The sequence below is a fragment of the Pteropus medius genome, unplaced genomic scaffold (assembly GCF_902729225.1).
Source record: "Pteropus medius unplaced genomic scaffold, Ma_sr-lr_union100, whole genome shotgun sequence".
In the NCBI taxonomy this organism is placed as follows: domain Eukaryota; kingdom Metazoa; phylum Chordata; class Mammalia; order Chiroptera; family Pteropodidae; genus Pteropus; species Pteropus medius.
Window position 1 is genome coordinate 599,655 of NW_024346501.1, and position 26,778 is coordinate 626,432.

Here is a 26,778-nt window from a genome sequence, read left to right on the forward strand (position 1 = left end):
TGTATTTGATCCCTTCTACCGTCTTCTTTCTCCCTTCACCCCTTCCCCTCTCGTAACCACCATTCTGTTGTCTGTATCTATGAGTTTGTTTTGTTTGTTTGTTTGTTTGTTTGTTTGTTGCTCTTTGTTTTATATCCGAATAAAATTATACAGTTCTTGTCCTTTTCCTTCTGACTTATTTCACTTAGCATAATACTCAAGAGCCATCCATGTTGTTACAGATGGCAATATTTCATCTTTTTTATGGCTGACTTGTATTCCGTTGTATATATGTACCACATCATCTTTATCTAATCATCTATCAAAGGACATTTAGGTTGTTTACATTTTTAGTTATTACAAATAATGCCTTTGTTCATTACAGCATTATTCAGTTTTTATTTTTAAGTGAAACAAATCTGAAGCAAATAAGATTGCTTTACCTCTACTCATAGAGTTTCAGCAGCTACTGAAGTACCTGAAATGTAGCAGATGGGAGGTGACTATAGTGGTTTGCATGCGTGAGAGCAGACATATGTTCACTTTGGGGGACCCTACAGAACAAGCAAGCTATAGACATGGAGAGGACATGCGTTTCAGTCTCTGCTTCCCTATTACAGTACCTGCTTTGACACCCTTATGGGGTTGATATGAAGGTCAAATGACGTATTGAACTTGAAAGTGCTTTGTAAGCAAAAATTATGAAAGTAGATGGGTAGTTTTCTTCCCTTTCTTGTGTTCCAAATAGGAATAACTAAAGATCACTGGAACACAGCATCATATGGACGCTTCAGAGAGAGCATGGTACGCTCGCCAAGAAGCCTCTTTATCCTTATTCTGGGAGCACTCAGAGAGACAATGGTGTTGGGGTTGTCTCCTTCTCGTATTGGTGTCATAAATAATTACTTTTGTGTCATAAATAACTACTTTTGAGGCACTAATCTGGCTGTTTTTTTACTAAAGGAAATCTTTTTTGGATCACACTATTCTCATCTATTACATTATACTCTATGTATTTTGTGGATTTGTGGAACATGTAAGTGTACTTGAATGAAACGCTCTACATAAGTCTACATCGAGTTCTTTATATGAGTTTAATGCTTTGGAATAATGGCAATTTTTGGTTCACTTTGAAAATTAGTATTTTTATAAATGTGATTCCTAGTATGTGTCAGTAGTTTTAGAGTGTACGATATGTTTCAAACATGTAGAAGTATTGCTCTCTGGGCTGGTTGTTAAACTAATCAATTGCTTATGCTAAAACTCTTCTACTTAAGAACCAACTTTGAGCTTTAGTACCTGAAAACAAAACCTAAAACTTCAAAGAAAGGATGTCACCTCTGACCGGTACCAGTAGATGGTGCTGACAGTCACTGTGGACCTTTAGTCTCTGGCATCACGTCCTTTTCATTGTCTGGTTCATGTGTCTGTGTTTAAGTTATTGAGTTATTTTAAGAATATTAATAACCCATCATATCTGATAGGTGCAAAAACAGTGAGTATATTGAAAGTGCTAGTAAGAGAAGGAATCTGACGATGATATAAAAAAATCAAGATATTAAAAGCAAGTGGCGAGAAGACATGTTGTATGAATGTATAGATGAATAGTCCAGTTGAAGGAATAATTCTAAGAATAACTCATGCAATATATTTAAAGGTTTACACTCATGCAAATGACAGTAATAGGCAAGTGATGGGGGGGCAGAAATACTTGATGAAGTAGATAACACTTTGGAATATGTGTGTTAGAGGAGCAGCGTCAAATGCCTATTAGCCTGATGCTAATTCGGGAAACAACTAACAGTTTGTTCAAAAGCATGAAGGCTGAGCATGGTGGAGGTGCTACTGACAAACCCTTGGTCCAAAGCTCTGCTAGTTGCACAGGTCCGGGTCCTTCTGAAACCAATAGAGAGGCTGGGAGTGCAGCTAGCGTGGTTGGAGCATTACCTACAGTACCTGAAGAGGTTACCTGCCTCCTAATTTTCAATGTAGAAGAAACTGGTCCTTTTTTGCAAAATGATGCCTTACAGATCTTATATTGTTGAGGAAAGGGAGCGTGGGCCTGTGTTTAAAGCTTACATCCCTTGTAGTGGAAATGTATTCAGAGACTGCAAGCCCGATCCTTTCAAAGTCATCTTGGACTTTTGAACAGACAGACTTACACGAAACCTGTTGAAACAGTTCTAACCTGTTTCTAAGTAGAGGAACTGGTTGCTGTACTGTTCTATTTTAGGTGCAGAGTAGCTACATATATTTTTATAATATTAAAACAAGAAAAAATAAGACAGAATATGGCAAGTAGCAATTGTGAAAACTATAGGACTCATTACTCTGCCAAAAAATAAGCATAAGAAATATTTGACCTGCAATTCATTTTCCTATCATTACAATGTTGACATAGTGGGATGAGCATAAACTCTGGCACAAGCCAGCTGTGTGATTCCAGTAAGCTACACAGCTCCTCTGAGATTCACTTTCTTCATTCAAAAGTTGGGCATTATGCTGCATATCCATCAGATGTTGTGAGGAATAAAAACAATACTAAGTCACTAACACAGTGCCTAGTCACAGCAGTCATTAGTTGGCATTAGCATTAATAGCATGATTAGTAAAATATCTCAGCAGAGAGCTTGGTGTGTGCCACCAGCAATTGTCGGGGCCAATTTTATCAGCTAAGATAGATTAAACTTCTGCAATAAATGGACCAAAAGGCAATAGTTAAAACACAATAGAAGTTCATCGTCTCCCTTGTAACATCCAAGATGGGTGTTCTGGTTCTGAACAACTCAGGTCCACACAGTCATTCAGGGGCTCAGGTTTTTTGTGGCTCTGCTGTCTCTAGTAGTAGCATGATTGCTGTCATGATTCCAGCCCAGAGGAAGGGGAAATGGCCTGGAGGTGTGCATGAGGGAGATGTTAAGGGCCCGGATAGAAGTAGCAAGTATCTGTTATCACCTGAATCGTATTGGAGGTAATGTATTCATATGAGCACGCCTAACAGCTAGGGCAGCTGGGGAATGCAGCACATTCGGCTACTGAGAAAAAGGCAAAATTGAAGTGGCCATGCTGGTTTGTTACATAGCATAGTGATGACCCTCTTTGTTCCACACCGAATCTTGATACCAGCTTTCTGCTGAAAATTTGTAGGTAATTTCTGATCTCTGCCAGAATTCAGGAATGAGTTCGCAGGCACAAGGCGCAAAGTCACGGCAGTGTGGGTTGTGGGTGGCTATATCAGGCTATACAAGGCATGTGGCTGTCTGTCCTGGGACTTGGCCCAGACTCTGCACTAAAGCCAGGGACAGAGTGATGGGGGCCTATGTAACTGACCTGGTTTTAAGAGCCCCCTGCTATGCTATGCCAGCTGAGTCACAATGCCAGAGGGGGTTGCATGTGGCAGGCAGGAATGACACCAGGGAATCCAGGCAGTGGATCTGGGAACCCCACTGGCAGGAATTGCCTCTTGGGAAATCCATCTAGAGTAGCAGAAACCTGGACAGTGGGCTGGATAACAGAGTCAAGGGAAGGAGAGGGGAGGAATGTGATCAGACAGGGAAAGTAGGCAGGGCATCCAGGCACCAAACTGGTATTCCAGGCATGCCCCCAGTTCTGGATGCTGAGCAAGGTGTATGCAGTTAAATAGCAAAGACTAAGCACTTCTCTGGTCTGATGTAAAATGGGGGGGTGGGAGGGTGGGAGGGAGAGGGAGGGGGAGGGTAGGAAGAGCAGGTATTGAGAGAAGGAGAGAATTTAGATTAAGGAGCACTACTGACATCTAGAAGTCATCCCAGGGGCCTGGGGCCCACTGGGAGCAAGACAGACAAACTCACTTGTCATGAGCAAACCACCAGCTCCTGGCTCTTGGGCAGTAATTCACTTCTAAGCCCCACTGAGTGGGGAGACTGAGGCTCCACCTCTCTGCTTGCCTCAGTCAGGACTGGCTCAGGAACTTGGGTGCTAGTGGTAAACTTTAGTGGTTCCAGTTGTGAGGGAGAGGACAGCACTGGAGAACGTTAAAACAAGGAAAGCATTAACAGATTGTTTTCTGAAATTGCAGTGCAGCTCCAATGGTATAAAAATGTGTTTCATTTAATTTTTAGTTACCCTCCAGTTCCTCGAGAAATATTCAACAAATGTTGGCAGATTCTATCAATCGTATGAAGGCATATGGATTTCATCAGGTAAAAGATTTATATTCTGTCTTCAGGGGGCTAAATGCATAGCCATTCCCACTAATGTTTCACAAATTGGTATATTAGTCTCATGCAGAAATGAAATTAAGCAGCAGAATGTGAAATCTCTCTTTAAAGGTTTTGAACATAGCTATTCATCTTTGCCTGTTTATCTGAAATTGAAAGTCTTGAGTATCATGGAAAGAACAGATGCCAAGACGTGTCCGCTAGACTCACCGAAGATCTAAAACAGAGACAATATCCTGGGCTGCTGCAAATACTGAGGGAAGACTGATTTCAGAGAGTGATAAATGAAACACTACACTTGGCAGAAACAGTGATTTCAGACTAAGTCCCTTACGTGTTCATTGTTTCTGTGAGCCTGTCCCTTACGATGAGCAGCCTTTTGTGTCCTCCACGTCCCCTGTGCCAGGGCTCCTTCGGGCACTCAGATCTCTCTCACATTCATCCAGACGTGAGATTCCTCGTACAGGCTGAGCCCGCTTCCCTCGTCGTGCTAGACTGTTATCGCATCATGCATTGCTCAAAATCAATGAGGCATAGGCTACACTTGGAAACCGTAGTAGGATTGGACTTGCAGAGAGCTGAAAAAGTAGGGTCAGACACGAGACTGTAAAGAGAAGATTCTGAGTGACCACAGGCCTCATGTGGGGGCCGTAGTGGAGGCGGGCCCCAAGGCCTGTGTTCCTGTGGACAGTGAGATCAATTCTCTGACTCTTCTGTAGAGACACGCGTGAATGGGATAGCTTGCATGTCTGAGACTTCAAGAAAATGTGATAAAGTTTTGGATCTGTAGTCCTGGTGTGTGTACTGCTGATGTAGTACATATGTACCTCTTTCTAAAATAGCAGCAATAGAGTATCTAAAGGAAATTTTCAGTAACGCTGCTCAGAGTACATTATATTATTTTAAATGAAGACAGGTGAGAAAGACCAACGTGTATTGTTCAACCAACGTGTATTGTCTTTTTCATACGTGCTAGGCACTGTTACAGGCATTGGAGACACAATGAACAAAACAGATAAAAGTCCTGCCCTCAGGAAGCTTGTAATCTAGTTTATGTAGATGATAAACAGTTCTTTGAAGTCAGGTGGTCATAATTGCTATGGAAGAAAATAATTTAAGATAAGGGAGCTGAGGAATGCTGGGAGGGTGGGAATTGGTTTCTTAGAGATGTGGTCAGAGAAGGCTGCTCTCAGAAGGTGATATTGGAGTAGAGACCTGAAGGAATGAGGGAGGGAGTTATGTGGGTGGCGGGGGGGAAAGTATGTTCCTGGTGAGAGAGAACAGCAGGTATGAAGGCACAGAGGCAAGAGCTCAATTTACATGGTCAAGGGATGGCAGAGAGGTCAGTAAATGAGAGGGCAGATAAGGGCTGAGAATCATGTAGACCCTTATAAGGAATTTGGTACGTAGGTGTTATTTCAAGTCGTGAGGAAAGATGAGATCATCTAGCGTGTAAATTTAGATGGAAAAGAGAAGTGATCTGAGGCCTGAGGCACATCACTGTTTAGATTGGGCCTAAGCTTTCTTGTCTCTCAAAAGGTGGGGTGGTAGACTAGACGAGTGGTTCCGATCCACACTTTTGAATGTGAGACAGCCAGACTTTCACAGTATTTACCTCTCATGAGAATGCCCAGGGCCAAGTGCCGTTCCATTCCTTCTCTAACTTAAGAAGTTATATCGGAATTCAAGAGAACGAATGTGCAGATCATTTACCAAGCTTCTCTGTAGATCTAAGATAATAAAACAGAGTCTTCCTACTCTGGGTCAATGGATAGGGTCTAATGAGGCACAGGTGGAAAGTATTTCCATCAACAGGCCAGGTGAGAAGGCTTTCTGTAGGAAACCTCGTGATAGTTCACACTGCTCCTCTCTGTCTCCACACCTCAGCCCCTGGGCATTTGCACTAGTGTCCAGCCTCAGCCCTGCTGCCTCTTCATTCCCCAGCCTTCACTTTGACTTTCCCATGCCTACCTCACAGTCCTCATCTTGGACCGACCTGCTCATAGCAAAACACTTATAAAGAGGAAATGTTTTTTTTACATAGAGAAAGTAAAGATCAACAAGGAATATTGTTTACTAAATATAGCACTCTCAGACATTTGAGTGTCATCTGCATTATTTTTTACTTAATGGTTTTCCTTAGGTAGACTCAGTAAACTTCTTGCTTTTTGTAAGCAATAAAACCCATAATATCATAGTTGAATGTTATAACTATATTTTTTCTAATCAGTTTAAATCATTTTAAAGTATGTATGTGGAAGATGAACAAAGCTCCACTTTTAAGATTTTTAAATTATGTTTACGCTTAGAAATTGCTGGCAGCACTTTGTATGTATTTCAGGTTTATAGACAGCTTCGGTAAGGGGGTGGCAAATTTTAGCAGTCATTTCAAATACCAGAAGCTATTTTTTGGTTTTTATAATGTTGATAAACCAAGGGCACTTAGCTCTAGGCAGGAAAAGAGTATAAGAAAAAAATGAAAACAATGAGTACACAAAAGTTTAGGTACACCTGAAGTGAAGTACAGTTTATGAATTATCACCTTCTACATTAACTATGATTTATGACTTCCTATGATGATTAAAGACAAATTCACATCAAGGTTTATATTCTAATTATAGTGAAACAATTTAACAGCAAGAAAGTCTTTATCTTCCTAGAAAAACACAAAAGAAAACAAAACTGTCATTTTCGTGATGGAGAATGAAGCATAGTCAGACTTTCCTGACCCTCTCAGCATGTTTCATTTTCTAGCTAACCACGGCTTTTATTGAGTTCACCAAGTTGCAATTTTAGTTGTCTTATGAGCACTCAGAAGGCTGTACCCAAATAAGCAAAGTACTTTTTGAGTCTAAGTGATTTGATGTGTTAGTTCTTAATGCTACAGAACTGTACAGTTAAAAATTGATGACGGTAAATTTTATGTTGTGTTTATTTTACTACAAAAAAAAAAACCATTGAATTCTTTTTTAAAGGAAAATTCATTTTTTAACAAATATTTTCCCTTCACAAAGAGGATGCTTTTAAAAAATATTTTTGTTTTATTTTTTTAAGACAAAAAGAAATTCCTTTTTGAGCCACCTAAAATCATGTATAAGTACCACATTTTCAGACACATGGTTCGAGAGCATGTGGAGGTACAGCTCAGATTGCGTTAGAAACATATCATTATTCTGTGGAACCTGTCAGGTACTGTAGTGTTTACACTGGTGTCATGAAACAGTGTTTACACTTTACTTCAGAGAACTCAATTTAAAGCATGTTTATTCAATTTTTACTATCTGTTACACATTGTGCTAGGCACCATTAAAAGTTATTTAACCCTTATTATAACTCTACAAAATAGTCTTAATTATCTAATTTTACGTAGGGGGAACGAGCCTGAGAGGGGTTTAGTAACAAGCCGTGGTGTTGTACAACCAGATAGAGGTAGAGCCGGCTTCAGGTATGGCTGACACCATGCTTTTCCCACAACACCTAAGTGCCTCCTCAGGGGGCCAGAGGGAGTTAGATAGAAATCAGGTGTGCCTAGAGCCCTCCTCATCCAAGAAGACTGCCAGATTCGCTCACTAGTGTTTGTTTCTTATTTTTTTAAACAGAAGAAGGAATCCACAAAGAAAACACAAGATGAAGAAATAAAACAAATAGATGAAGAGAGAACCAAGCAGATTTATAAGAACTGGAAAGAAGATTCGGAGTGGCAGGCATCTTGTAAGTACCCAGAGGCCTTTCAAAGCCAATTGGTTCATGTAAGGAAATGATAATCTAGAAAGCTCTTAAAGTGATCGTTGAGAGATATTTTAACACTAAACTATTACTCAAAGGCTTATGAGCCATTTGTTGAATAGCAGAAATATTCTCAATTCATCTTTGTACCACCAAAATTGTGTTATATCAATATGATAGAATGGTATATAGCTATGAAAAAAACATGTTTCAGAAGAGTGTTTTATAACCTTGGGATGTTATACCTTTTTAGCAAGGAGAAGTAAAAACATAAAATAGTATGAAAAATATCCCTATTTTTAAATATCTAAGTATATGAAGGAAAAGAACTAGAAGGCAATGAACATGTTAACATTAGTTTTCTTGGAGAGGTGAGATTCAAGTTACTTATTTGAATTCTTGTTATTATTCTCTAATTTTCTAAAAATTCTGTAATGAACACATCTTAACTTTGTAATCAGAAGAACACAGGAATAACAGGCTGAATATATTAGCCTCCTTCCCATGCCTCTGACCCAACCCTGACTCTTTTTTGAGTTAGCGCTACCGGAGATAAAACCCTCGAAAGAAGCCAGTGCAGATTGATATGGAGTAGAGCACGTTTGAAGATGCTAAGTTAATTCAGGTTTGAGGTAGCGCTAGGGTTTCCATCTGACTCAAACAAAGAAGCCTAAACTGCCAGATTAGCTCTTGAGGCAACTTGAGGAAGAGGAGTAGCAATGTTTGCAGGATGCTGAGAATTCTAAATTGATCTTCAGTTCCAGTACAATAAGCACCATTAAAATGACAGTTCTATGAAACAGAAATATTTGCAAGATCTAGTCGCTTCTCTGCAGTGGAGTCCTAGTGTAATGGAACATCTCTGTCATCTCTTTGAAGTCAAACGTAATAAGATTTGAGCAATGCCGGATGCGTATATACACTCAATGAAAATTATTCTTACATCTTGCATTAGAGTCTAATGCTGTGTCGTTAAAACAAAAGTAAAATAAAAACAATTAACCCTCCATTTTACAAAGAACTATTAAAAGGCAGCCTTGGGGTACTTTTATATGTACCAACATGTCCAATAATTGTCTGTATTAAGAATCACTTTACTTCTTGGTCTGGCAGGCCAATTTTCAATGGATTCAGCTCATAGTGGGCTCTGAGTGTGACCAGTGGTGAGCCTCACTGCTTGTTCACCCTATGCACAGCCTGAGCCACTGAGAAGTTCCTGATAGTTTGACCTTTGCTAGTGATTCAGGGCACATGACATCCTAAACTAGAGTATGCGTGAAGGATATGACATCACCTCTGCCAAGTGGAATCCTCACTCAGGCTGTGACTCATCACTTAGTCTTACTGACTACAAGAAATCCTCAAACAAAAGATTCTACGTTTCTGTCTTGTCCCTTCCTCCTCCCCTTCCTCCTCTCTCCCTCACAGAAAGCCCCCAAACTCCCATATAAAGAGGAATTCTGCACTGAACTCTGGGCAGTTGTAAATGTGCAAGCCCTATCTGAATAATAGGCCTTGATAGTGATCGTTCATCATTATCGTCAGATGACAGCATCTGTTCACCAGCTGCAGTGCGGATTCTTCTGACCACCTCTATGGGCTAATGAGGGCCTTTCTCAAACCCTTTTGTTTTTCTAGTGCGAAAATCCAAAGCAGCTGATGAGAGGAGACGTTCCTTGGCTAAACAAGCCCGGGAAGACTACAAGAGGTTATCCCAGAAAGGAAGGAGTGGTGAGGGACCGCAAAGCCCCGCAAGTGTTCCACAGAAACCAAAAAGACCCCCTCTTCCACCCAAGCCTATGTTCCTAAACCCAGCAGGATGCCCTCAAAAGCCTCTTAGGTAAGAAGTCACGCAGATGGCTTTAAGAATAAGGATTGAAATGAGCTGAGTAAGGACAAATCACATGTTGGGCTATAGGAAGTGGAGGACCATTTGACTGGCTGTGTAACTAAATTCGGTCTCACCTCTAAGCCTGTCTGGCATTTACCCCCTTCTTATCTATAAAGTATCCACAGTTGTTATAATTAATATACCCAATAAATTAGTGATGATGAGCATTGAGTTTGCCAACTTCCCATGCCACTCGCTCACCCCCACCTGGTGGCAGCAGGTGAGCCAATGAAGAGACAAGAGGACACAACTGAGGTTCTGTCAATTCCCAGTGTTGTTCTTAGTAGTGACAGAGTATCGAAGTAGGAACCTAAGGGCTTGCTGACTTTCACGTTGTCCGAAGAGCTACATTTTCATTGTTCAGGATTAAAGGTCTGATGCTAATTCCAACTCGGGGATACAAAGCCACGCTCACATGTTGAGAATTTGGAAATGTTTATTTTTTTGAATGAACTCTTTATTTGGTGTTGATAGTACCTTTATCTCCTAGGTTGGCGGGGGAGCGGGAGGGGGTTTAGGCAAAATAATATTTTTGGAAAATACCTGAAGAAAAGTACAATAATATCACAACAGAAACCCCCCTATCCCTTATGTTAACTGATTATAAAATTCTTTCCTCTTGGTTATTGATATATGATATTTAATATTCTAATATATGGAAAGGTGATATTTAAAATAACCAGGAGAAATCAAATGTTGATTGGATGAAACAGAACTGTCGTAAGCCTTACCTTCTGAAATAAAAACTAAAAATGCTTCTCTGTTATGAGAATGGGGAAATAAAAAACAAACAAAAATTTCCCTTTGCTTGCAGTCAGTAGTTATCTTCAGGGTGTTTTTCCTAATGGGATTATGACCTCAGAGGAAAACGAAGGTGGACCTTTTCCTCTACTATAATTATTTCTATTTACTCAGCGGAAAGGTTCCATTTTGAGACTTGGGGACCAACGCTAAATGCCCATGTTCTACAGTGACAGTTTGGGGAATGATTTTTTTTCTTTTACGGACAGCAAAACAAAAAAGGCAACGGGTCTCCTTGCAGTTTTGTGACCAGGCCACAAAGGTGTGAGCATTTGCACAGGGACCCTCTGTGTGAGTGTGTGAGTGTGTGTGTGTGTGTGTGTGTGTGTGGGTGTGTGTGTGTATTGATCATGGACCCCGCCTCTTGTGTACCTTAATTCTGTTCTTCAGGCTCTTCCAGGAGAGTATGACTTGTGCCCTTACCTGCAATATTTTTAGAGCACAGTGTATGTTACTGGCAACAGTGAAGGTGGCCTTTAATAAGGGCAATTCTTGTTTCAAGCTGTGCTCAGTTAGTTCATTTTTCTCTATCTTAAGACACTTGCATGAAGTGCTTCTTGTGAGGCAGACAAATGGGATGATTTTAGGGCTGGCACTTTAAACAGTGATGACCAAGGTCAGCTAAGAGCCAGCCCAGGGAAACACAGAAACTGGCTGTCCTTATAGTGTTTGCTTGATCTCCAAAGACCTCCTAAGGAAAAAAAACCTAATTTGAAAACTAGTAGGAGAACTTATCATGTAATCTCCCCAGGAAAGTCAAATATTATAGGCTATTTTCTCCAAAATGCTATGTATGTATGTATATATATATATATATATGCGCATATGTACATGTATATCAGATGTATGTGTGTGTGTGTGTATATATATATATATATATATATATGCATATGTACATGTATATCAGTCCATCTGATATATGTCACATGTAATTCGTGGTAGCATGTTACCATAAAAAGCTACAACATTATTTTACATGACAGGACATTCTAGTAGCTCATCCAAACTCACTGTTATTGTTTTTACATTGAATTCTGCTCAAAATTAGTGGGCTGTTGAGCAGGACTTGTAAATATGTTTATCACATCGAAATGATACTTTTTGTAATGGCAATTGACTAATATCTCAGAACTTAAGTTCTGCTACTAAATCGATTTCCATATTCTTCTGCTGACTATGTCTTTTTTTTTTTTTTAACCAATCTTGAAATACTCTTCTTTCTTTAACTTTATATTTCTGACACTTAACAGAACTAAACCTCTTCAAAGTATGGGAGAGAAGAAACAAAGTCAGGGAAGTTAGCAAACAGAGAAAGAAGAGAAAATCAAATAATGAAAATTTTAGGAAAGAAGTTTATTTTATTATATTTGATTTATTGTGTTTGCAAGTATATGTTCTCTAGGAAAATAGTGCTGGGAGTGTATTTCACATTTTTAATGCTTATTTCCTCAAATTTTAATTGGAAGTTAATGGAGCTTCTAATTTATACTAAAAATAAATTAAAATCTATGTATTAACACAGCAGCAGCTCATACCCAAGATTAGCCCTATAGGACTGGAAGGACAAGTGACATATTTATGTTCCTTCCTGTTTTTCTGCTCTTGAAGAGTTATATAATGGCAGTGGGTAGGGGTCCAACCTCCCATTAGCTCAACCCATGTAATTAGATGATCTTCAAATATCTATAATCATCTTCTTTCTTTCTTCCTTTCTTTCTCTTTCTTTCTTTCTTTCTTTTCCTTCCTTCTTCTTTCTTCCTTCTTTTTCTTTTTTCTTTTTCTTTTGCTTTTCTTTTCTTTTCTTTTCTTTTCTTTTCTTTTTCTTCTTCTTCTTTTCCGACTGAGGCGATATGCGAAGCATGATATATGTATATGTATATATATATGTATATGTATTTTTTGAAGGCATTACTTTCAAATTAGTTAAATCTAACTTGAAAACTGGTTTTATAAATAACAGAAATCAAGGAGTGACAAGGACAGCATCCAGCTCTGCTCAGGAGGACATCATCCGATGGTTTAAAGAGGAGCAGCTACCTCTGCGAGCAGGCTATGAGAAGACCTCCGACACCATTGCTCCCTGGTTCCATGGTGAGTGTAGAGATTCCTTCAATGAAACTTCATCTGACGGTGTGTAAAACTGCCAATTCACCAGGAGGGCAAAAGAACAAAGGCTTCCTTTGATTTGGGCTGCCCAACAACGGTCTTTGACATGATTTTCACAAAGCTGTTTTTCAAAAGTTTCACAGTGAGCTGCATTCTCATGACCTATTTAGAAAGCAGTCAGCAGTCGTGGTCACTGCGTGCACATGGTCACTGTGTGCACATGGTCACTGTGTGCACATAGTCACTGCACACACAAATAAAACACTGCTGGGCGAATGGGGAAAGCAGTGCCTCCTAATTACCTACACTAGGACACTTGATCGTGACTTCCATAAAATGGCACCACCTTTGGTCCAAGGTCCATCAAGGGAGAGTCAGATATGGCCTTTGGGCATGGTGGTCAAGGCATCAGTCAAACAGGCAGAAAGTTAGTGCTCCAGTAACTGCTTGAATGACCTTGAGCAAATCATCTTTCTCTGTGGCAAATCAATTTATCTGAGCATCATTTTCCTCATCTAGTATGTAGTTAAGGCTGCAAGGTGGGTTTCTTGGAACTGAATCAGATATTAGCTAATAAACCATTTCTTTACTTGACCTTAGAAACTTGATTAATTCAAGCCTTCTACCCAGCTCACATTTCACTGACTTCTCAGTTTCTTGGACTTCGAGAAAAAGGAAGTGACTTTTTGCCACAATTGGCTTCTGTCAAGTCTGTGGTTAAATTGGACTAATTGGCTCTATGTACAACAAAAGTGCTTTAAACAAAAATAAAGTTCTCTCACAGAGCACACTTGTCCTAAAGGGTATCTTGGTTTGAATTGTATCTAAGTTTTCTCTCTTTTATGTAGTATCATCTCACACATAAATGTATTCACAAAAATAAGCAATTCAGGCTTTGGTAAGAATCCATTCCCATAGGGATGCCCCTCCTTCCTAGAACCAGGTCGTAAGCCTCCTTCCTTTCCATTTTGCTCTGAAGACGTTGAGAGAAAGAATGACAGCAGTGTCAAAAGACAAATAGAACACAAGTCAATTATATGTTAGTCATAGCTATGATCACTTGTCTCACATTGCTTTTTCTATTTTCCTTTTTAAAATAAAAACTCAGAATCAGCCACTTTGTAGTTTCTGTGTCATTGGGCAGAAGATTCTGTCATCCCTAATTACAAGGGTGGTAGTTTATTTTAACAGCAGGGAGTGGGAAATTGTTAGTTGATGTCATTAAAAATCCTGGTACTTTAACAGTCGGTGCTATTTGAAACAGTTGCTAAAAGCTTGGAAGAGACAGTTGAACTAAAAATCCAGTTGGAACTTTGGTTTAAGAATAAGACTCTTGAGTTGTACGTATAATAATTTATTAATTGCTTTGTTGTTGGTCTATTTTCATTTATACAAATATTTATCATAGTCATAAACAAAATAAATAACATACAATATAACAATATAATCAATAAATACGCAGCCATGTTGTCATTATAAATCATTGTCTTCAGTTTTAAGAAGACAAAATTTCACATATTTCTATGATAAGGAGAAGATGGATGACATCGTATCTTCTTGAAGTATAATTGTTTATTTATCAGGAACCCTGCTTTGAAATATTGGGATGGAATTTCTGGTTTGGTTCCCCATCTTCCTTTCATTGTCATACAATCCATAAATTCCCCCTCTTAAGTTACTGCTTTGGTCACCTAACTTTTCACCCCACTTTCATGAAAGTATAAAAGAAATTCATACTTTCACCCTTTTCTCTTAATTTCCTTTAGGTAAGGAGGGGCGTGGGTAGGAGGGACAAGGGAAATGAACACTACTGGAGCACTAGCTTCTGGGGTCAGGGGGAAGGAGGCATGCTGTCAATTGAGAGAAAGAACATAAGAGGATGAGGAGACTTAGAGAAAGGGAGAAGAGGGAGAATAATGAGCTTATTTGGGATAAGATGAGTTTGAAATATCTTTGGGGCAGTCATGTGAGAGTATTCATTTGGTAATTGGAATAATGGAACAGTGCTAGAAATAACAGATTGCAGTTGTCAATTAAAAACATAAAGGGATAAGATTTTCCAGGAGTGAGTTGTAAAGAATGATAAGAGAAGACCAGGAACAAAATCCTGGGGATCCCCAACATTCAGAGCAATGGCAGAGAAGAACAAAGACCCCAGATCTGTCTCCAGTCTCTTTGCACACTTGGAGTCATAATGAAGCAAAATGGTTTACAGCTTCGAAATATCCTGACATGGATGCATGCTCTGTGATGCCAGTTATATAATCAGGAAAATAGGGTATTTCCTCTGAATTCCTAGATGTAGGAGCTTTATGAAAAATCCCAAATGCAAGAGAGATCCCAGAATTAAATACCGAACTCTACTTCCTGAGCATCTCTTCATGATCTCAGGCAACTCTACATATGCAAAGTCTCCCCACATCTACCCCCTCAGCAAGAATTTAAAGCTTTTTTTTTTTTCCACAAAGAACGTGGGTCTCAATTTTCACTGGACTTTTGGTCCCACTAGTAATATGTGACTTGTGGGAAAAGACATTGAAAAGATGCTCAAGTTCCTTTTCATGTTTTGTTAGTATTCCTGAAAGCCAAAGCACATTTCTAACTTTCACATGGGTCAATTGGGTATTAAGACCGAGATGGAATGATGCAGAGACTTGCTGGCCATCTCTTGGCTGCTTCCGGTATTCCTCGTGGGTTGGAGACCAGGGACCTAATTCTTAGGTCATATGCATTTGTTCTTTCTCAGGATGCTTTTCCACCTGCCCCCTGGGAAGGACCTCCCTGCAAACTCATAGCCCAGCTTGCAACACTGTGCAAGCACAGAATCGTGAATACATGGAATCCCCAACAGTTTTGGCAGAAGGCCTGGTGAAGGAATTTTGTAGTTGGTAATTTTCTGATTTTTTAAATATTCCGCAAGTTAATGTTAGTTAATTTGGAAATTCTACACTCACAGTCATTTAGGAGGACCACTGAAAATACTGCAGCATATGTCCTAGAGCATCTTGCCTTGTCCTTCAATGGGAAAAAATCTTGGACTTTATCATAATGTGAATAACCCGAATCAACCATGTCAATCTCTCATCTGACCTCCAGCCTCCTAACCAGTCTCCACCTTTCCTCTGCTGTCACTGCTGTCCTCAACATAATCAAACTGCAATGAAAGTAATACCCAAACCCCTCCCTACAGCCCCAAAGAGCCTGCTTGTTCTGTCCCTGATTATTGCTCCAGACTCATCTCAAACCACATTTCCTACCTTGTTCAGTTCTCCACCACAAATCCCCCTTCTGTCCCTGATACATCACACTTGTCCCTTCCTTGGGGCCTTTGTAGTTACTATTCCTGAAATATATCTTTTCATGGCCAACTTCTTAAGGAACTGGCTCACATGACTGCAGAGGCTTGGTGAGTCTAAAATCTGCTGAGTAGGCTAGCAGGCTGGAGACTCAGAGAAGACTGGCAGCTCCAGGTCAAAGACTATCCACTGGCAGAATTCCTTCTTGCTCATTCATCTCCTAGTCTGTGATTTGTCTTTTAACTGGCACATTTTAAGGCATGGAAAGAAGTTTTTTATTTCACTGGGTTGAGTTTAGCTATTTTTCCTTTTTGGCTTTTACTCATTGTATAATACACAATCTACCTATAATTGATTTTTGTATATGATATGCAGTACAGAAACCTAATTTATTCTTTTTCATATGAGTGGCCAATTGTCCCAACATCATTCATTAAATAGTCCTTCCTTTCTCCACTGATATGTAATGCTACCTCTGTTGTATGCCAAGATCCTATATATGGGAATTACTATATAGTTATAATAATTCTTCACATCTAAGAGGGCAAGTTCTCCCTCCTACTACTTTTTTGAAATTGTCTTAGCTCTCCTTGGCCCCTTTATATGATCACATGGGTTTTAGGGACAACATGTCAAGTTTTAAAACCTTTATTGGGATTTCGAGTGGAAATGCATTGAATTTGTAGATTAATTTGGAGAGATAATTGCCATCTTTATGTTATTGTATCTTTCTATCCATGAACATACTTCTTTTTAAATCATTAAATAAATTTCCCATACATGATGTGCACTTTTACCAAAAAAAATAAATAAATAAAAAGAAAGCAAATTATATTTAGTGCTACGTACTTAAAATTTTTGTTTCTATTGGGAAAGGGATTATTTTTTTAATTATATAGTTGATTGTTGGTGGTATAAAGAAATTATCTTCTTAAATATTGATCTTGAATCCAGTGAAACTGTTGAAGTCTCTTATTAATTCTAATTGTCTATCAGAATATTCTCTTGGAGCAGTAATTTTTTGAGAGCCTAACATGTGTCACGCATTATACTGAGCACTTTAGAGGAGGAAATTTTTATTCCCACTTTATAGAATAAGAACGTAGGAACTAGGATATTGCATTCTTTCCCAGGCTTCGACCACTAATGGTGGCAGAGTCAATACTCAGGCCCAGGGCTATTTAACTTAAAAGCCACAGCATAGCTGACCACTAACACAAGTAGGAATGCTCAGATAATGCTTTTTATTCAGCTTGTAAAATTTAAATCAGAGAACAATAATACTGCCTCATTTTGTTTCTCCAATTAATGCATTAGTTCGCTAAATCTCACAGTAGACATGTCAAGGAGACTTCATTTAGCGTAAGTTTTGCCCATCTCCACCTGTGAGAATAAGGAAAGCATGTTTCTGTCTGGACACTATTTTGCTCACCCCCAAGTAGAATTCCAAGAAGCATATATTTAACATTCAGATCCTTAATAAAATGCTCCAAGGCCATAAGCATTTGGGGGAATAGAAATGCAGTTAATATTATGATTATGGTGGTGGTTACTCAATTGTACATTTGTCAAAACCCATCAAATCATACACTTAAAGATGTTGAATTTTATTATGTGTAAATTACATCTCAAGCTGATTTTTTAAAAAATTTAATGTTCCAAAGCAGCATAGAGTTTTCTTAGCTCCTAGCATGGAAAGGTAGCAGGATAGTGAAGGCTTAGCACAAGACTCTAAGACCAGATCACGTAGTTGAATTGAGTCTTCTTTGGAGAATCAGGGTGATAATAATATCTCTACCCTAGATTTGTTTTGTTTTAAGTAAATCACCTAATGTATGTAAAGTGCTTAGAACAGTGCCTGGCACATAGTGTTTCTGTTCTTATGACGTACCAGAACTGAAGAACTTCAGAGTACGTTCACCCTTTCTGTTCTCTCCGCATTAAAATCCTAACCTTGCCACCAAATATTGTCTTGAGTAACAGCATTATATACAAGGAATAAGCAGTACTTTAATAAAATAAATCTTAATTACTATAAAAACTGCCCTATGCTATTTCCAGAAGTATTTATTTAGGGCCTGTCCTTAAAAAGCCCAGAATCAAGGAGATCACCCCAGAAGGCAAGAGTAATTTGGAAGGACAAAAAGGACAACCACCCCAAAACAAAATAACATTGTTTGGAAAAGTTTGGCAGAAATTGCCAATTAAGGTTGAGTGTGGGGTTAGGAGGGAGAGCGCAAGGAAATGGGAATGAGTCTTAGACTTGTCAAAGTAATATCTCCTATTTTCTAGATTTATAACCTTCTGAATACTGTCATTGATTAAGTCTATTTGGTTTTGTTTACTGAAGAAAGATTGTTTCCTTCTTTCTTTGTCACCCTTTATCTCCTCTCATCTATTGTCTTGAAATTCATTTTTTCAGCTCAAGACTATCTCGACCCTCAAATACAATCCTTATTTCTGTTCATTTTATTCTTGCATCTGGTCACCATATTACGGCAATCTTTAAGTCAGACCTTCTGGCCTAGAATGGTTGTAAAGTTGGTGATTAGTGACCTCCTGGCTAAGTTTAATGACCTGCTAAGCCAAGCCACTTTACTTATTCTGACTCCTGGTTATGAGTCTCCAAAGTGTGTAGATATATCATTAACTATACTCACTAACATACCTTTTTTATACTTCTTGGAGAAAAGAACAAAAGAATAGCTAAAACTGAAGTTTGACGGTCTGTCCAAAAACAAGCAGACTCATTGCTTTATTCTTTCCATCAGCAGTTTCCTACTCCTGTCAAATACACAACAGTGTTTGGGAGCTCAGAAGGCAGCAGGGGCTGGGAGTGAGAAAGTGGGGAAAACGTAAAAATAAGCGTATAAACAAATTTATGATTGAGGAATTTTCTAATTGTTTTCGTTGTTAGAGAATTCACATGTCTGCTTTATATCTCAATAGTTGATCATTATTCCTCTGAAATGTAATTAACACTTCCTTATTCAATTTGGATATAGAGACTGTTGATGAAATATTTCCATCCTGAATTTTTTGTAGATGCCTTTTGCTGTCATGACATATAATTGAAACTACCCTCCAAATACTTTAGTCCCAATATTTTCTATTTTAAGCTACCTAAGAAGCAAATCCTTTAACATCTGTGGGATACCAACATAGTTCATAATGCAGCTCTTTTGATTGCTTTCATTTTGGACACACGCCTCCAAATTTTCATTCTTTTTGGGGTCGACAGGGGGGTAAATCCTATCCATTTCTGTGGAAGGAGTCTCCCTGGAACTTAGTTCCCTAGAGATAATTGCCCAGGTGCAGTCCTGTGTCCCTCTCTTCCCGGCAGTGTGCCGGCCCACAGCTCCTTCAGCACAGCTCTTCGGGACTAAGCATCTATAACTGCATAGATTGCAACAAGGATGTCTCACAGAGGCCTCCCAAGTTTCCTTTCAGGCTAAAATCTTAATGAACCTGGGAATTGGTATCCATAGTGATAATCTGTCCTTCAACTGTTTTGCTGAGTTGTGGAGATGAATTGCGGGGCCATCAAAATTCTGCCCACTTCTCAAAAGGAATTTTCAAGCTTCTGTCATTCATTATACTAAGCACAAATTATTGATTTGTTTGACTTCTCAAAGTGACACAGATGTATATTTATATTTATGATTCATATACTTCATGGGGTGGAATTAGCCATGGCCAACAGCAGGAATATGTCACTGCTGTGTGTTGTAGGGAAGGGCCACTGGAAGTCCCTTCCCTGGCAGTCACTGTCCTGCTCTTGCAGGGACCAGCAGACTTTAGTATGAAGCCCTGGGAATTCACCTACATTTTAGCATAAAGGCTTCATCTACATTAATGCCATCAAAGCACTTGGTCTGAATTATTCTCTGTAGTTCTCTTATGTGACTAATGTCTTAAGTAGCTAAAGATGAAACATAAAGAAACAAGCTACACACATTTATTTACATTTGAGAAGAGCTAGCTCTTATGCCCCCAATACAATGCATTGTTTGTTAATTATTATTTTCTGGAAGACCTTGACTTTTCTCATAAATTACTCAGTGTAGCAAACTTGCTGCAAAAATGTTGGTATGTTTTTCCATTGATGTTGAGAATAGTCCATTAACCCCCAAACCCTCTCTTACATGAGTTTTTCAAATGATGCATTTGAGTCCTCATCCTGATGCTGCCAGCCACAGGGTACCATGGCCTGCCTGTGCCCGGGAGCTGCACGCTCCCATCTTGTAGTTTCCCACTGTGTTCTTGGACAGACCTTGAGGGAGCTCAGAGGCAAGGGAGAGGTGGAGTGGGTGGGTGAGGGGCAAAGGAGAGCAACTCTGCTTTGGGGATTCTATTTCGGATTTTTTATGGAGAGGAGGTTCTACTGTTTAGAGAAGTACTTTTAAATCCATGCTTTTGTCGTCAGACTTTCCTTTGTCATCATGTTTGTTTACTGGATTTCTGCTACCACAGCCAGAGAACATTATACACTACTTCTTTATGCCAAGGGAGGAGGCAGTAGAGTGTAGTGGTTAAGAGCACATCTCTGGGGCCACACTGCCTGTGTTCAAATCCCAGTTTCCTACCATCCAGCTGTGTGGCCGTAGACAAGTCATATGACTTCTGTACTTCTGTCTCGCACCTATGTAATGCAGATAATGATATTACCTGCCTCAAATGGTGGTTCTGATTCAATGAGTTAACATATGTAAAGTACTGTGTATGACACACAGTAAGCCCCAGTTATAAATGTTAACCATTACACTAATTAAGTGAAAACAAATGATATAATTTTAATCCTTGAATTATTAAGGAAACATTATAAGTAATATTTTAAGAGCTTTGACCATTTTTCCTCCTCCCTAATATGCCCCCAGACTTCAAGGGTAAGAGCTCAGCATCACCAAACCTCTCCTAGAGCAGGTCCCAGAGCTTCCTTTAGATACTGAAGGGGTTAAAGAAAGCATAAAGTAGAAAGGAGCTAAAGAGGGAAAATATAGAGCTCTCTTCCAAATTTAAGACCCCCCAGTGGATAACATGTACCTTTTGAGTCTGGTAGGGTTGCTACTTGGAAATAAGTTTTCTAAGTCAATTTTTCTTTTATTCACTGCCTTCTCAAGGCAGTTTGCAGTGTGGGACTTTGAGGTCATCTTAATGGCAGAGATGTGTTCCTTCATAAACGTTGTCTTAGTGCCATCCTCTCCCTGTCCCACATTCTGGGCAGCCCAAGAGGCAAATAATATAGTACAGTTGACGAAAGAGGGAATGAGAGCTACCTGGCAGAGCACCTGAGGGGCAGCACCCAGGCGGCTCTGCAGCAGACCCGGTGTAGGACGGAAAAGGGCGCCGAAGCCCAAGGAGCCTTAGAGCTTTGCAGTCTTTGGCAACAGCATCCTGAGCTTAAGGGAAGTTATAGAGGTCATGGGGGCATTGTCCCCACGTCCAGGCAACTGCGCTTAACTAATAACTGAAATCTTCTTTAAGTTGCCCAGGTGAGAAATGAGGACTTCTTTGTGAAATAAATGCTCATATTTTATTTCCAGCCAATTCCAGGAAAATTCCACAAGTCCAGTGAGTTAAAAAACAAAACACTAGCGTGGAAGACCATCACTAACCATGTAACCTGGCGCTTATGCTTTTTCTACCTGTTTTCCCATCTGTAACGTGGAGATGATAATAATATCGGTGCTCCTTACTTTAGAATTCTTTGAGGGTTAAATGAAATAGTAAATGGAAGCCTGGTGAGCTGCATGATGTGCTAGCATGGGGAGTGGTGAGACCTTGGATTGACCAGGTGAGTGCTCACATGGAGGTGGGAACCAGGTGCTCAGCGGTCTGGTTGAGTGTGAGAGCCTGGGCTCTGGGGCCGGACTGCCTGAACTCCAGCCCAGCACTCCTGCCCAGGGACTGGAACCACATATACGCTCTCCGCGATGTGGGTTTTCTCGTCTGCTGTTTGAGGGTGGTAACAGTACCTCTTTGTGAGGCCTCTGTGAGGATTAAAAGGAGCATAGTACATGCTTTGAGATATGCCAGGCAGAGGTCACAAACTCTAAGTGCTGTTATATTTGGTTATCATTGCCTTGATTTTTAAATACATATTCTCCAGATGCTGGAAGTTGGTCATACAGACGCACACGTATAAACAAAGTTAGGCTTGGTGGTGCTTCAGAGAAACACGAAGTGCATCCCTTGTCCCTGTGATAACAGTTCTCAGACTGGAGGGAGTGGCTGTGTAGATGTGTCCTAGAGAAGGATGTTTCTGACTTGACTGTAAGACAAAATCATTCATTTTCCTGGGCATTGTCTAAATGGCAAGTGCTGAGGGTGTGAAGATAAATAAGATGTGGTAGTTGTCCTCGAGGAGCTCACAGGAGGTGGAGCAGGGAGAGACAGAGCACTTGTGCCATTAGTGCTCTGACAGGGCTGTGAACGGTGCACGCCAAGACCGAGGGTGAACAAGTGAATGCTCAGAACCAGGCAAGGCCTCGGATAGACCTGGTGAGTGCTCAAATGGAAGTGGGAACCAGGTGCTCAGCAGGCCTAGAGGAAGCTGAGATTTACTGCTCAGGGAGAAGTCAGAAAGCATCATGCTGTTGAGTTGAATCTTAGAGAATGAGTCAGTATTTCCCAGGAGGAAGCTGTGGGAAAGGGCATCCCACTGACCTTCCCCGCTTCTGCAGAGTAATTGCTGCCACTTGGATTTCTAGTCAGGGCCCTGCTAGAGTTCAGAGTTATTTCAGATCTCTCGGGATCTGTTTACTCTCCTCTATGCAAAAAATAATTCTCCCGGGCCTGTCATGGAGCTCTAAACCTTCACTCCAGAGGGGTTTAGAGCTATGCAGTCCAATATGGCAATTAGTCATATATAGCTCTTAAATTAAAATTAATTAAAATTAAATAAAATTAAAAGTCAAGTTCCTCAGTCTCACCAGCCACACTTCAAGTGCTCAATGGCCACATATGTCTAGTGACTGCCACATGGGCATCACAGATAAAATTTCGGCATCCCAGAAGATTTTGTTGAATGGCACTGTTGTAGGGGGAGGTCGGGCACCACACAGAGAAAGGAGCGGGATGTTCCTCTCTGCTCTCTCTCAACTCCAGCTGTTACGAATCTCTGAGCTCGGTGTTAGGCTCTTAGGAGTTTTAGCCCAGCTCTGCCACAGGCTCTTCAGGGCCAGCTGTCTAGTAAGATCTCTTGTGAAGACATCTGCTTTCTTCTGGACTGCTGTTGTTCTGCCACACCCTGCCAGATTCAGCTCTAAAATGGACAGACCATTGCTGGGTAAGGATCTGGTTTATTTCAAAAGTTGATGAAGTAAAGGAAAGCTTTTTATTTACCCCTTTTTACTAGCACCGAAGTCCTCCTATGACCTCAGATAGGTTTGGTTCTTGAAATGCGTGTGTAGAGAGCTGATCGGAAGGAGGTGGCCTGGAGGTGTCACGGCTTTTAGGGGAGCTGCATGAAGACTGATGCTTCAGAATTCTTAGAGTCATGCACAGGACAAATCAGGGGATGAAAAATACTGTGAAGAGATTGCCCTACACCACGGTAATTGATATCTGACACTGGAGTTTGGCTTTGTGTTCAAGAACTCCCTTTGCGAGCAGACAAGCCTCTCTGCTTGGCAGCGATCACAGCCAGGCCTCCTTGAATGCACCTACTGCCCTTGATTGAATCATGACAAATTGTGCATCGTCTTGCATTGTCAGATACAAGTGCCAAGAGACTGTGCTTTTCAGGAATAAGAGTTCTGTTTAAAGCAAAAAGAACAAAGCCTAGTCTCAATAGCACTTACCTTCTGAACCCCTTGTCAGTGCCACTGCGTGCAAGGAGTCTCCATTATGACCTGTGATTTGCCACAGAATCATTTTATTGTGTTCTGGTGTCTCTGGAGATCAGCCGGTGCCAAGATCTGGGTGAAACAGGTAATAATTACAGATTGAGAAGCTTCAGGCAGTTTGATTTACACCTACTGAATGACCTGATTTTAAGAGAAATTGGACCTTAACCCAGTTTTGGTCATACTTTTCCAGAATAGTTTTCACTTCGGCAATCCAAACCCATCTGGATGACATCCAGATGTTATAAATTACAACATATGCCCCATCTGTTGAAGTCACTTGGGATTTCAGAGTTAGCCTGTCAGTATATCTAGGAGGGGAGAGAAATTTTTTTCCAGAATGCTGCTTCTCCTTCACTCATGGTCTATCAGCCCCTTGGCTCTGAAGCGGGGAGTTTTCAGTGTCAGCGAAAGATAGCCCTGGTTTCACAGATAGTTAAAGCAGAGTCTTCACACCGTGGTCATGTGCAACCAGTCCCTGGGCAGACTGGTTACCTGTTGCTTCGTTTCAGCTTACAGTGTCATCTGTAATTTAATCAGTGGGACCAGGTGTGTTTAGAAAAGTAAAACAAGCAAACAGAAGCAACAGTCCTTATCTGTCGGAGCTTATGGCATCATTTGAGCACCTAAAGTGGGTAGTGCAGCAGCTGGCCCAAGATGCTCATTCAGTATCCATGGTGCCTGCATCTTCTAGTGGCTCAGTCTCATCAGGAAAAGGGCAGAAAGGCAACTGGATGTGGTCATGCGTAGGCATCGCTAACCCTGCTGGGCATGAATGCAGTAGAGCTGGGGAGGCCTTAAAGGGAGGCTATACGTCATCTTATGTTTCAGAGACATTTTCTGCTTCTAAGTGGCGGGACTGCCAGGCCTTTACACCACCCCCCGTTCTTACCCCGGTGACTGGGGTTGAGCCTCATGCACTTCAACTTGGAGGTGCAGACTACAGGGCCTCCTGAATGGTACCTGGGAGAAGTCAGGAGAAGGGCTGATTGGTTAGTCGTGGCTGGGGGAGAACAAATGATTTTCTAAGTCCTCCCTTTATTAAAGGTCTATTTACAAAACAGAAAATAGAAACGGTTTTATGTTTAACTTTAGACAATTAGGGTTCAATTTTCCATTAACTTTACTAACAACAAGACTGAAGGGCTATGATACTCCACTGCCTTTTCATCAGGAGGCTCTTATTTTTCCTAATAATAAGATACTGAGTATCAGTTGTGGAATGGGAGAAGGCAAGAGCTTCAGTCTGCTGCAATGAAAAAGAACATTAGGAGAAAACTGCTCCTCCCTCTCTAATCAGAGCTCACTGAATAATTCAACAACTTCGCCATCTTTCCAAGATGTATTTGTGCACTTTCTGTGTGTTTTATAACATTACTGATTCATCCGAAGAATTACAGTAGGAATAAATAGGGAAACCTGGAATACGAGTCAAACCTCACGAGTCTGGACTAACTGGGGAAAAATCCGGTTTGGATTAGTGTGAATGCTTGAGGCGTCTCAACTATATATATGAAGAGATATGTATAGATGAAGAGATATGTATAGATGAATTTATATATATATACATATATATGTATATATATATCCAAATATATCCATCCATACATATGCACATATATGCAGTCCCTGGATGTGTGTGTGTGTGTGTGTGTGTGTGTGTGTGTGTGTATGTAAGTGTATATGAAGTTTCATTCCTTTGAATATTTATGAAGACACACACACACACTTTTATTCTTTTATGTCAATGAGCATCATTTAAGAGCAGCTACAGCAGAGGGCACCTTGCCGACCTGTGTCCATCCTAGTTCTATTACTAACTTGCTGACTCCTAGACCAGTATTTCTGAACTTCAGCACTATTGACATTTTGGGTTGGATAATTCTTTGTAGTGTGAGGCTGTCCTGTGCCCTGTAGGATGCTTAGCAGCATCCCTGGCCTCTACATACTGGATGCCAATAGCACCTCACCCTGCTCCAGCCCTGTCCCCTGCCCATGACAATCAAAAATGGCTCTCAGACATTGCCATGGTTGAGAAGCACTGTTCTAGATAAAGTTGAATCATCCCGCAGGCCATATAATTCTTGTCAATAAACTGAGGCGCGTGTCTTCAAGTCCCCTTCCAGATCTCACAACCCACGATAACTGCCAAGGGTCCTACCAGACTCAGAAGCCATCTAGCCCCTGTGTTGTTATAACCGGGTGTATAAGTGGAAATGTGTTCTTCTGAAGGTTAAGCATTTATACTCTCATTTGTACTATCCACTTGTTTATGTAACCTTCCCTGCCCAGTTACCAAATACCAGAGGATAAATGACATTTTCCTGTATTCCTAAGAAATGCCAAATGGACTTAATGTTGCGCTTATTTTTACTAAACTTTATCCACATAGCTATATTAACAGAGAAGAGTTTTGGAAATGATTTGGCTGAAATACCTGCTTTTCTTTCCCCTAGGAATTCTCACACTAAAGAGAGCAAACGACCTTCTGAGCACATGCGTGCCAGGCAGTTTTCTGATCCGAGTCAGTGAAAAGATCAAAGGCTATGCCCTGTCCTACCTTTCTGAGGATGGCTGTAAACATTTCCTCATAGATGCCTCCACGGACTCCTACAGCTTCCTGGGCGTGGACCAGCTGCAGCATGCCACTCTGGCCGAGCTGGTGGAATATCACAAGGTGAGAGACGATGCACAAACTTAATTTGTTCTGCAAACTGTTGTCCCGCGGCAGCTCTAACAATGAAAAGCAATTACAAGAAAAATGATTGAGACGAGTAATGGGGGGATTAGTCTTTGATAATTCCTCCTGGTAATCAGGATTCTTAATTGCATTTTCTTTATCATTGAGGCTAGTTCCTCCTCATATACTCAGGGGGACCCCCCTGAGGCAGAGAATATAGGAGATGCTAAAAAACCTGTGCATACAGTGATCA

General features: G+C 40.4%; 1 protein-coding gene across 6 annotated transcripts in view; it reads left to right on the forward strand.

The window, feature by feature from the left end:
- SH2D4A (SH2 domain containing 4A) overlaps positions 1-26,778 on the forward strand; it is a 53,097-nt gene that overhangs the window by 24,368 nt on the left and 1,951 nt on the right. For 5 of the 6 annotated variants that reach the window (XM_039875743.1, XM_039875744.1, XM_039875745.1 and 2 more), the window contains exons 5-9: positions 4,080-4,160; positions 7,778-7,889; positions 9,543-9,744; positions 12,557-12,687; positions 26,302-26,522. In XM_039875743.1, the coding sequence (XP_039731677.1) occupies positions 4,080-4,160; positions 7,778-7,889; positions 9,543-9,744; positions 12,557-12,687; positions 26,302-26,522 (747 nt within the window). The remainder of the gene's footprint in view (positions 1-4,079; positions 4,161-7,777; positions 7,890-9,542; positions 9,745-12,556; positions 12,688-26,301; positions 26,523-26,778) is intronic. The other variant, XM_039875748.1, reaches the window with a different exon arrangement.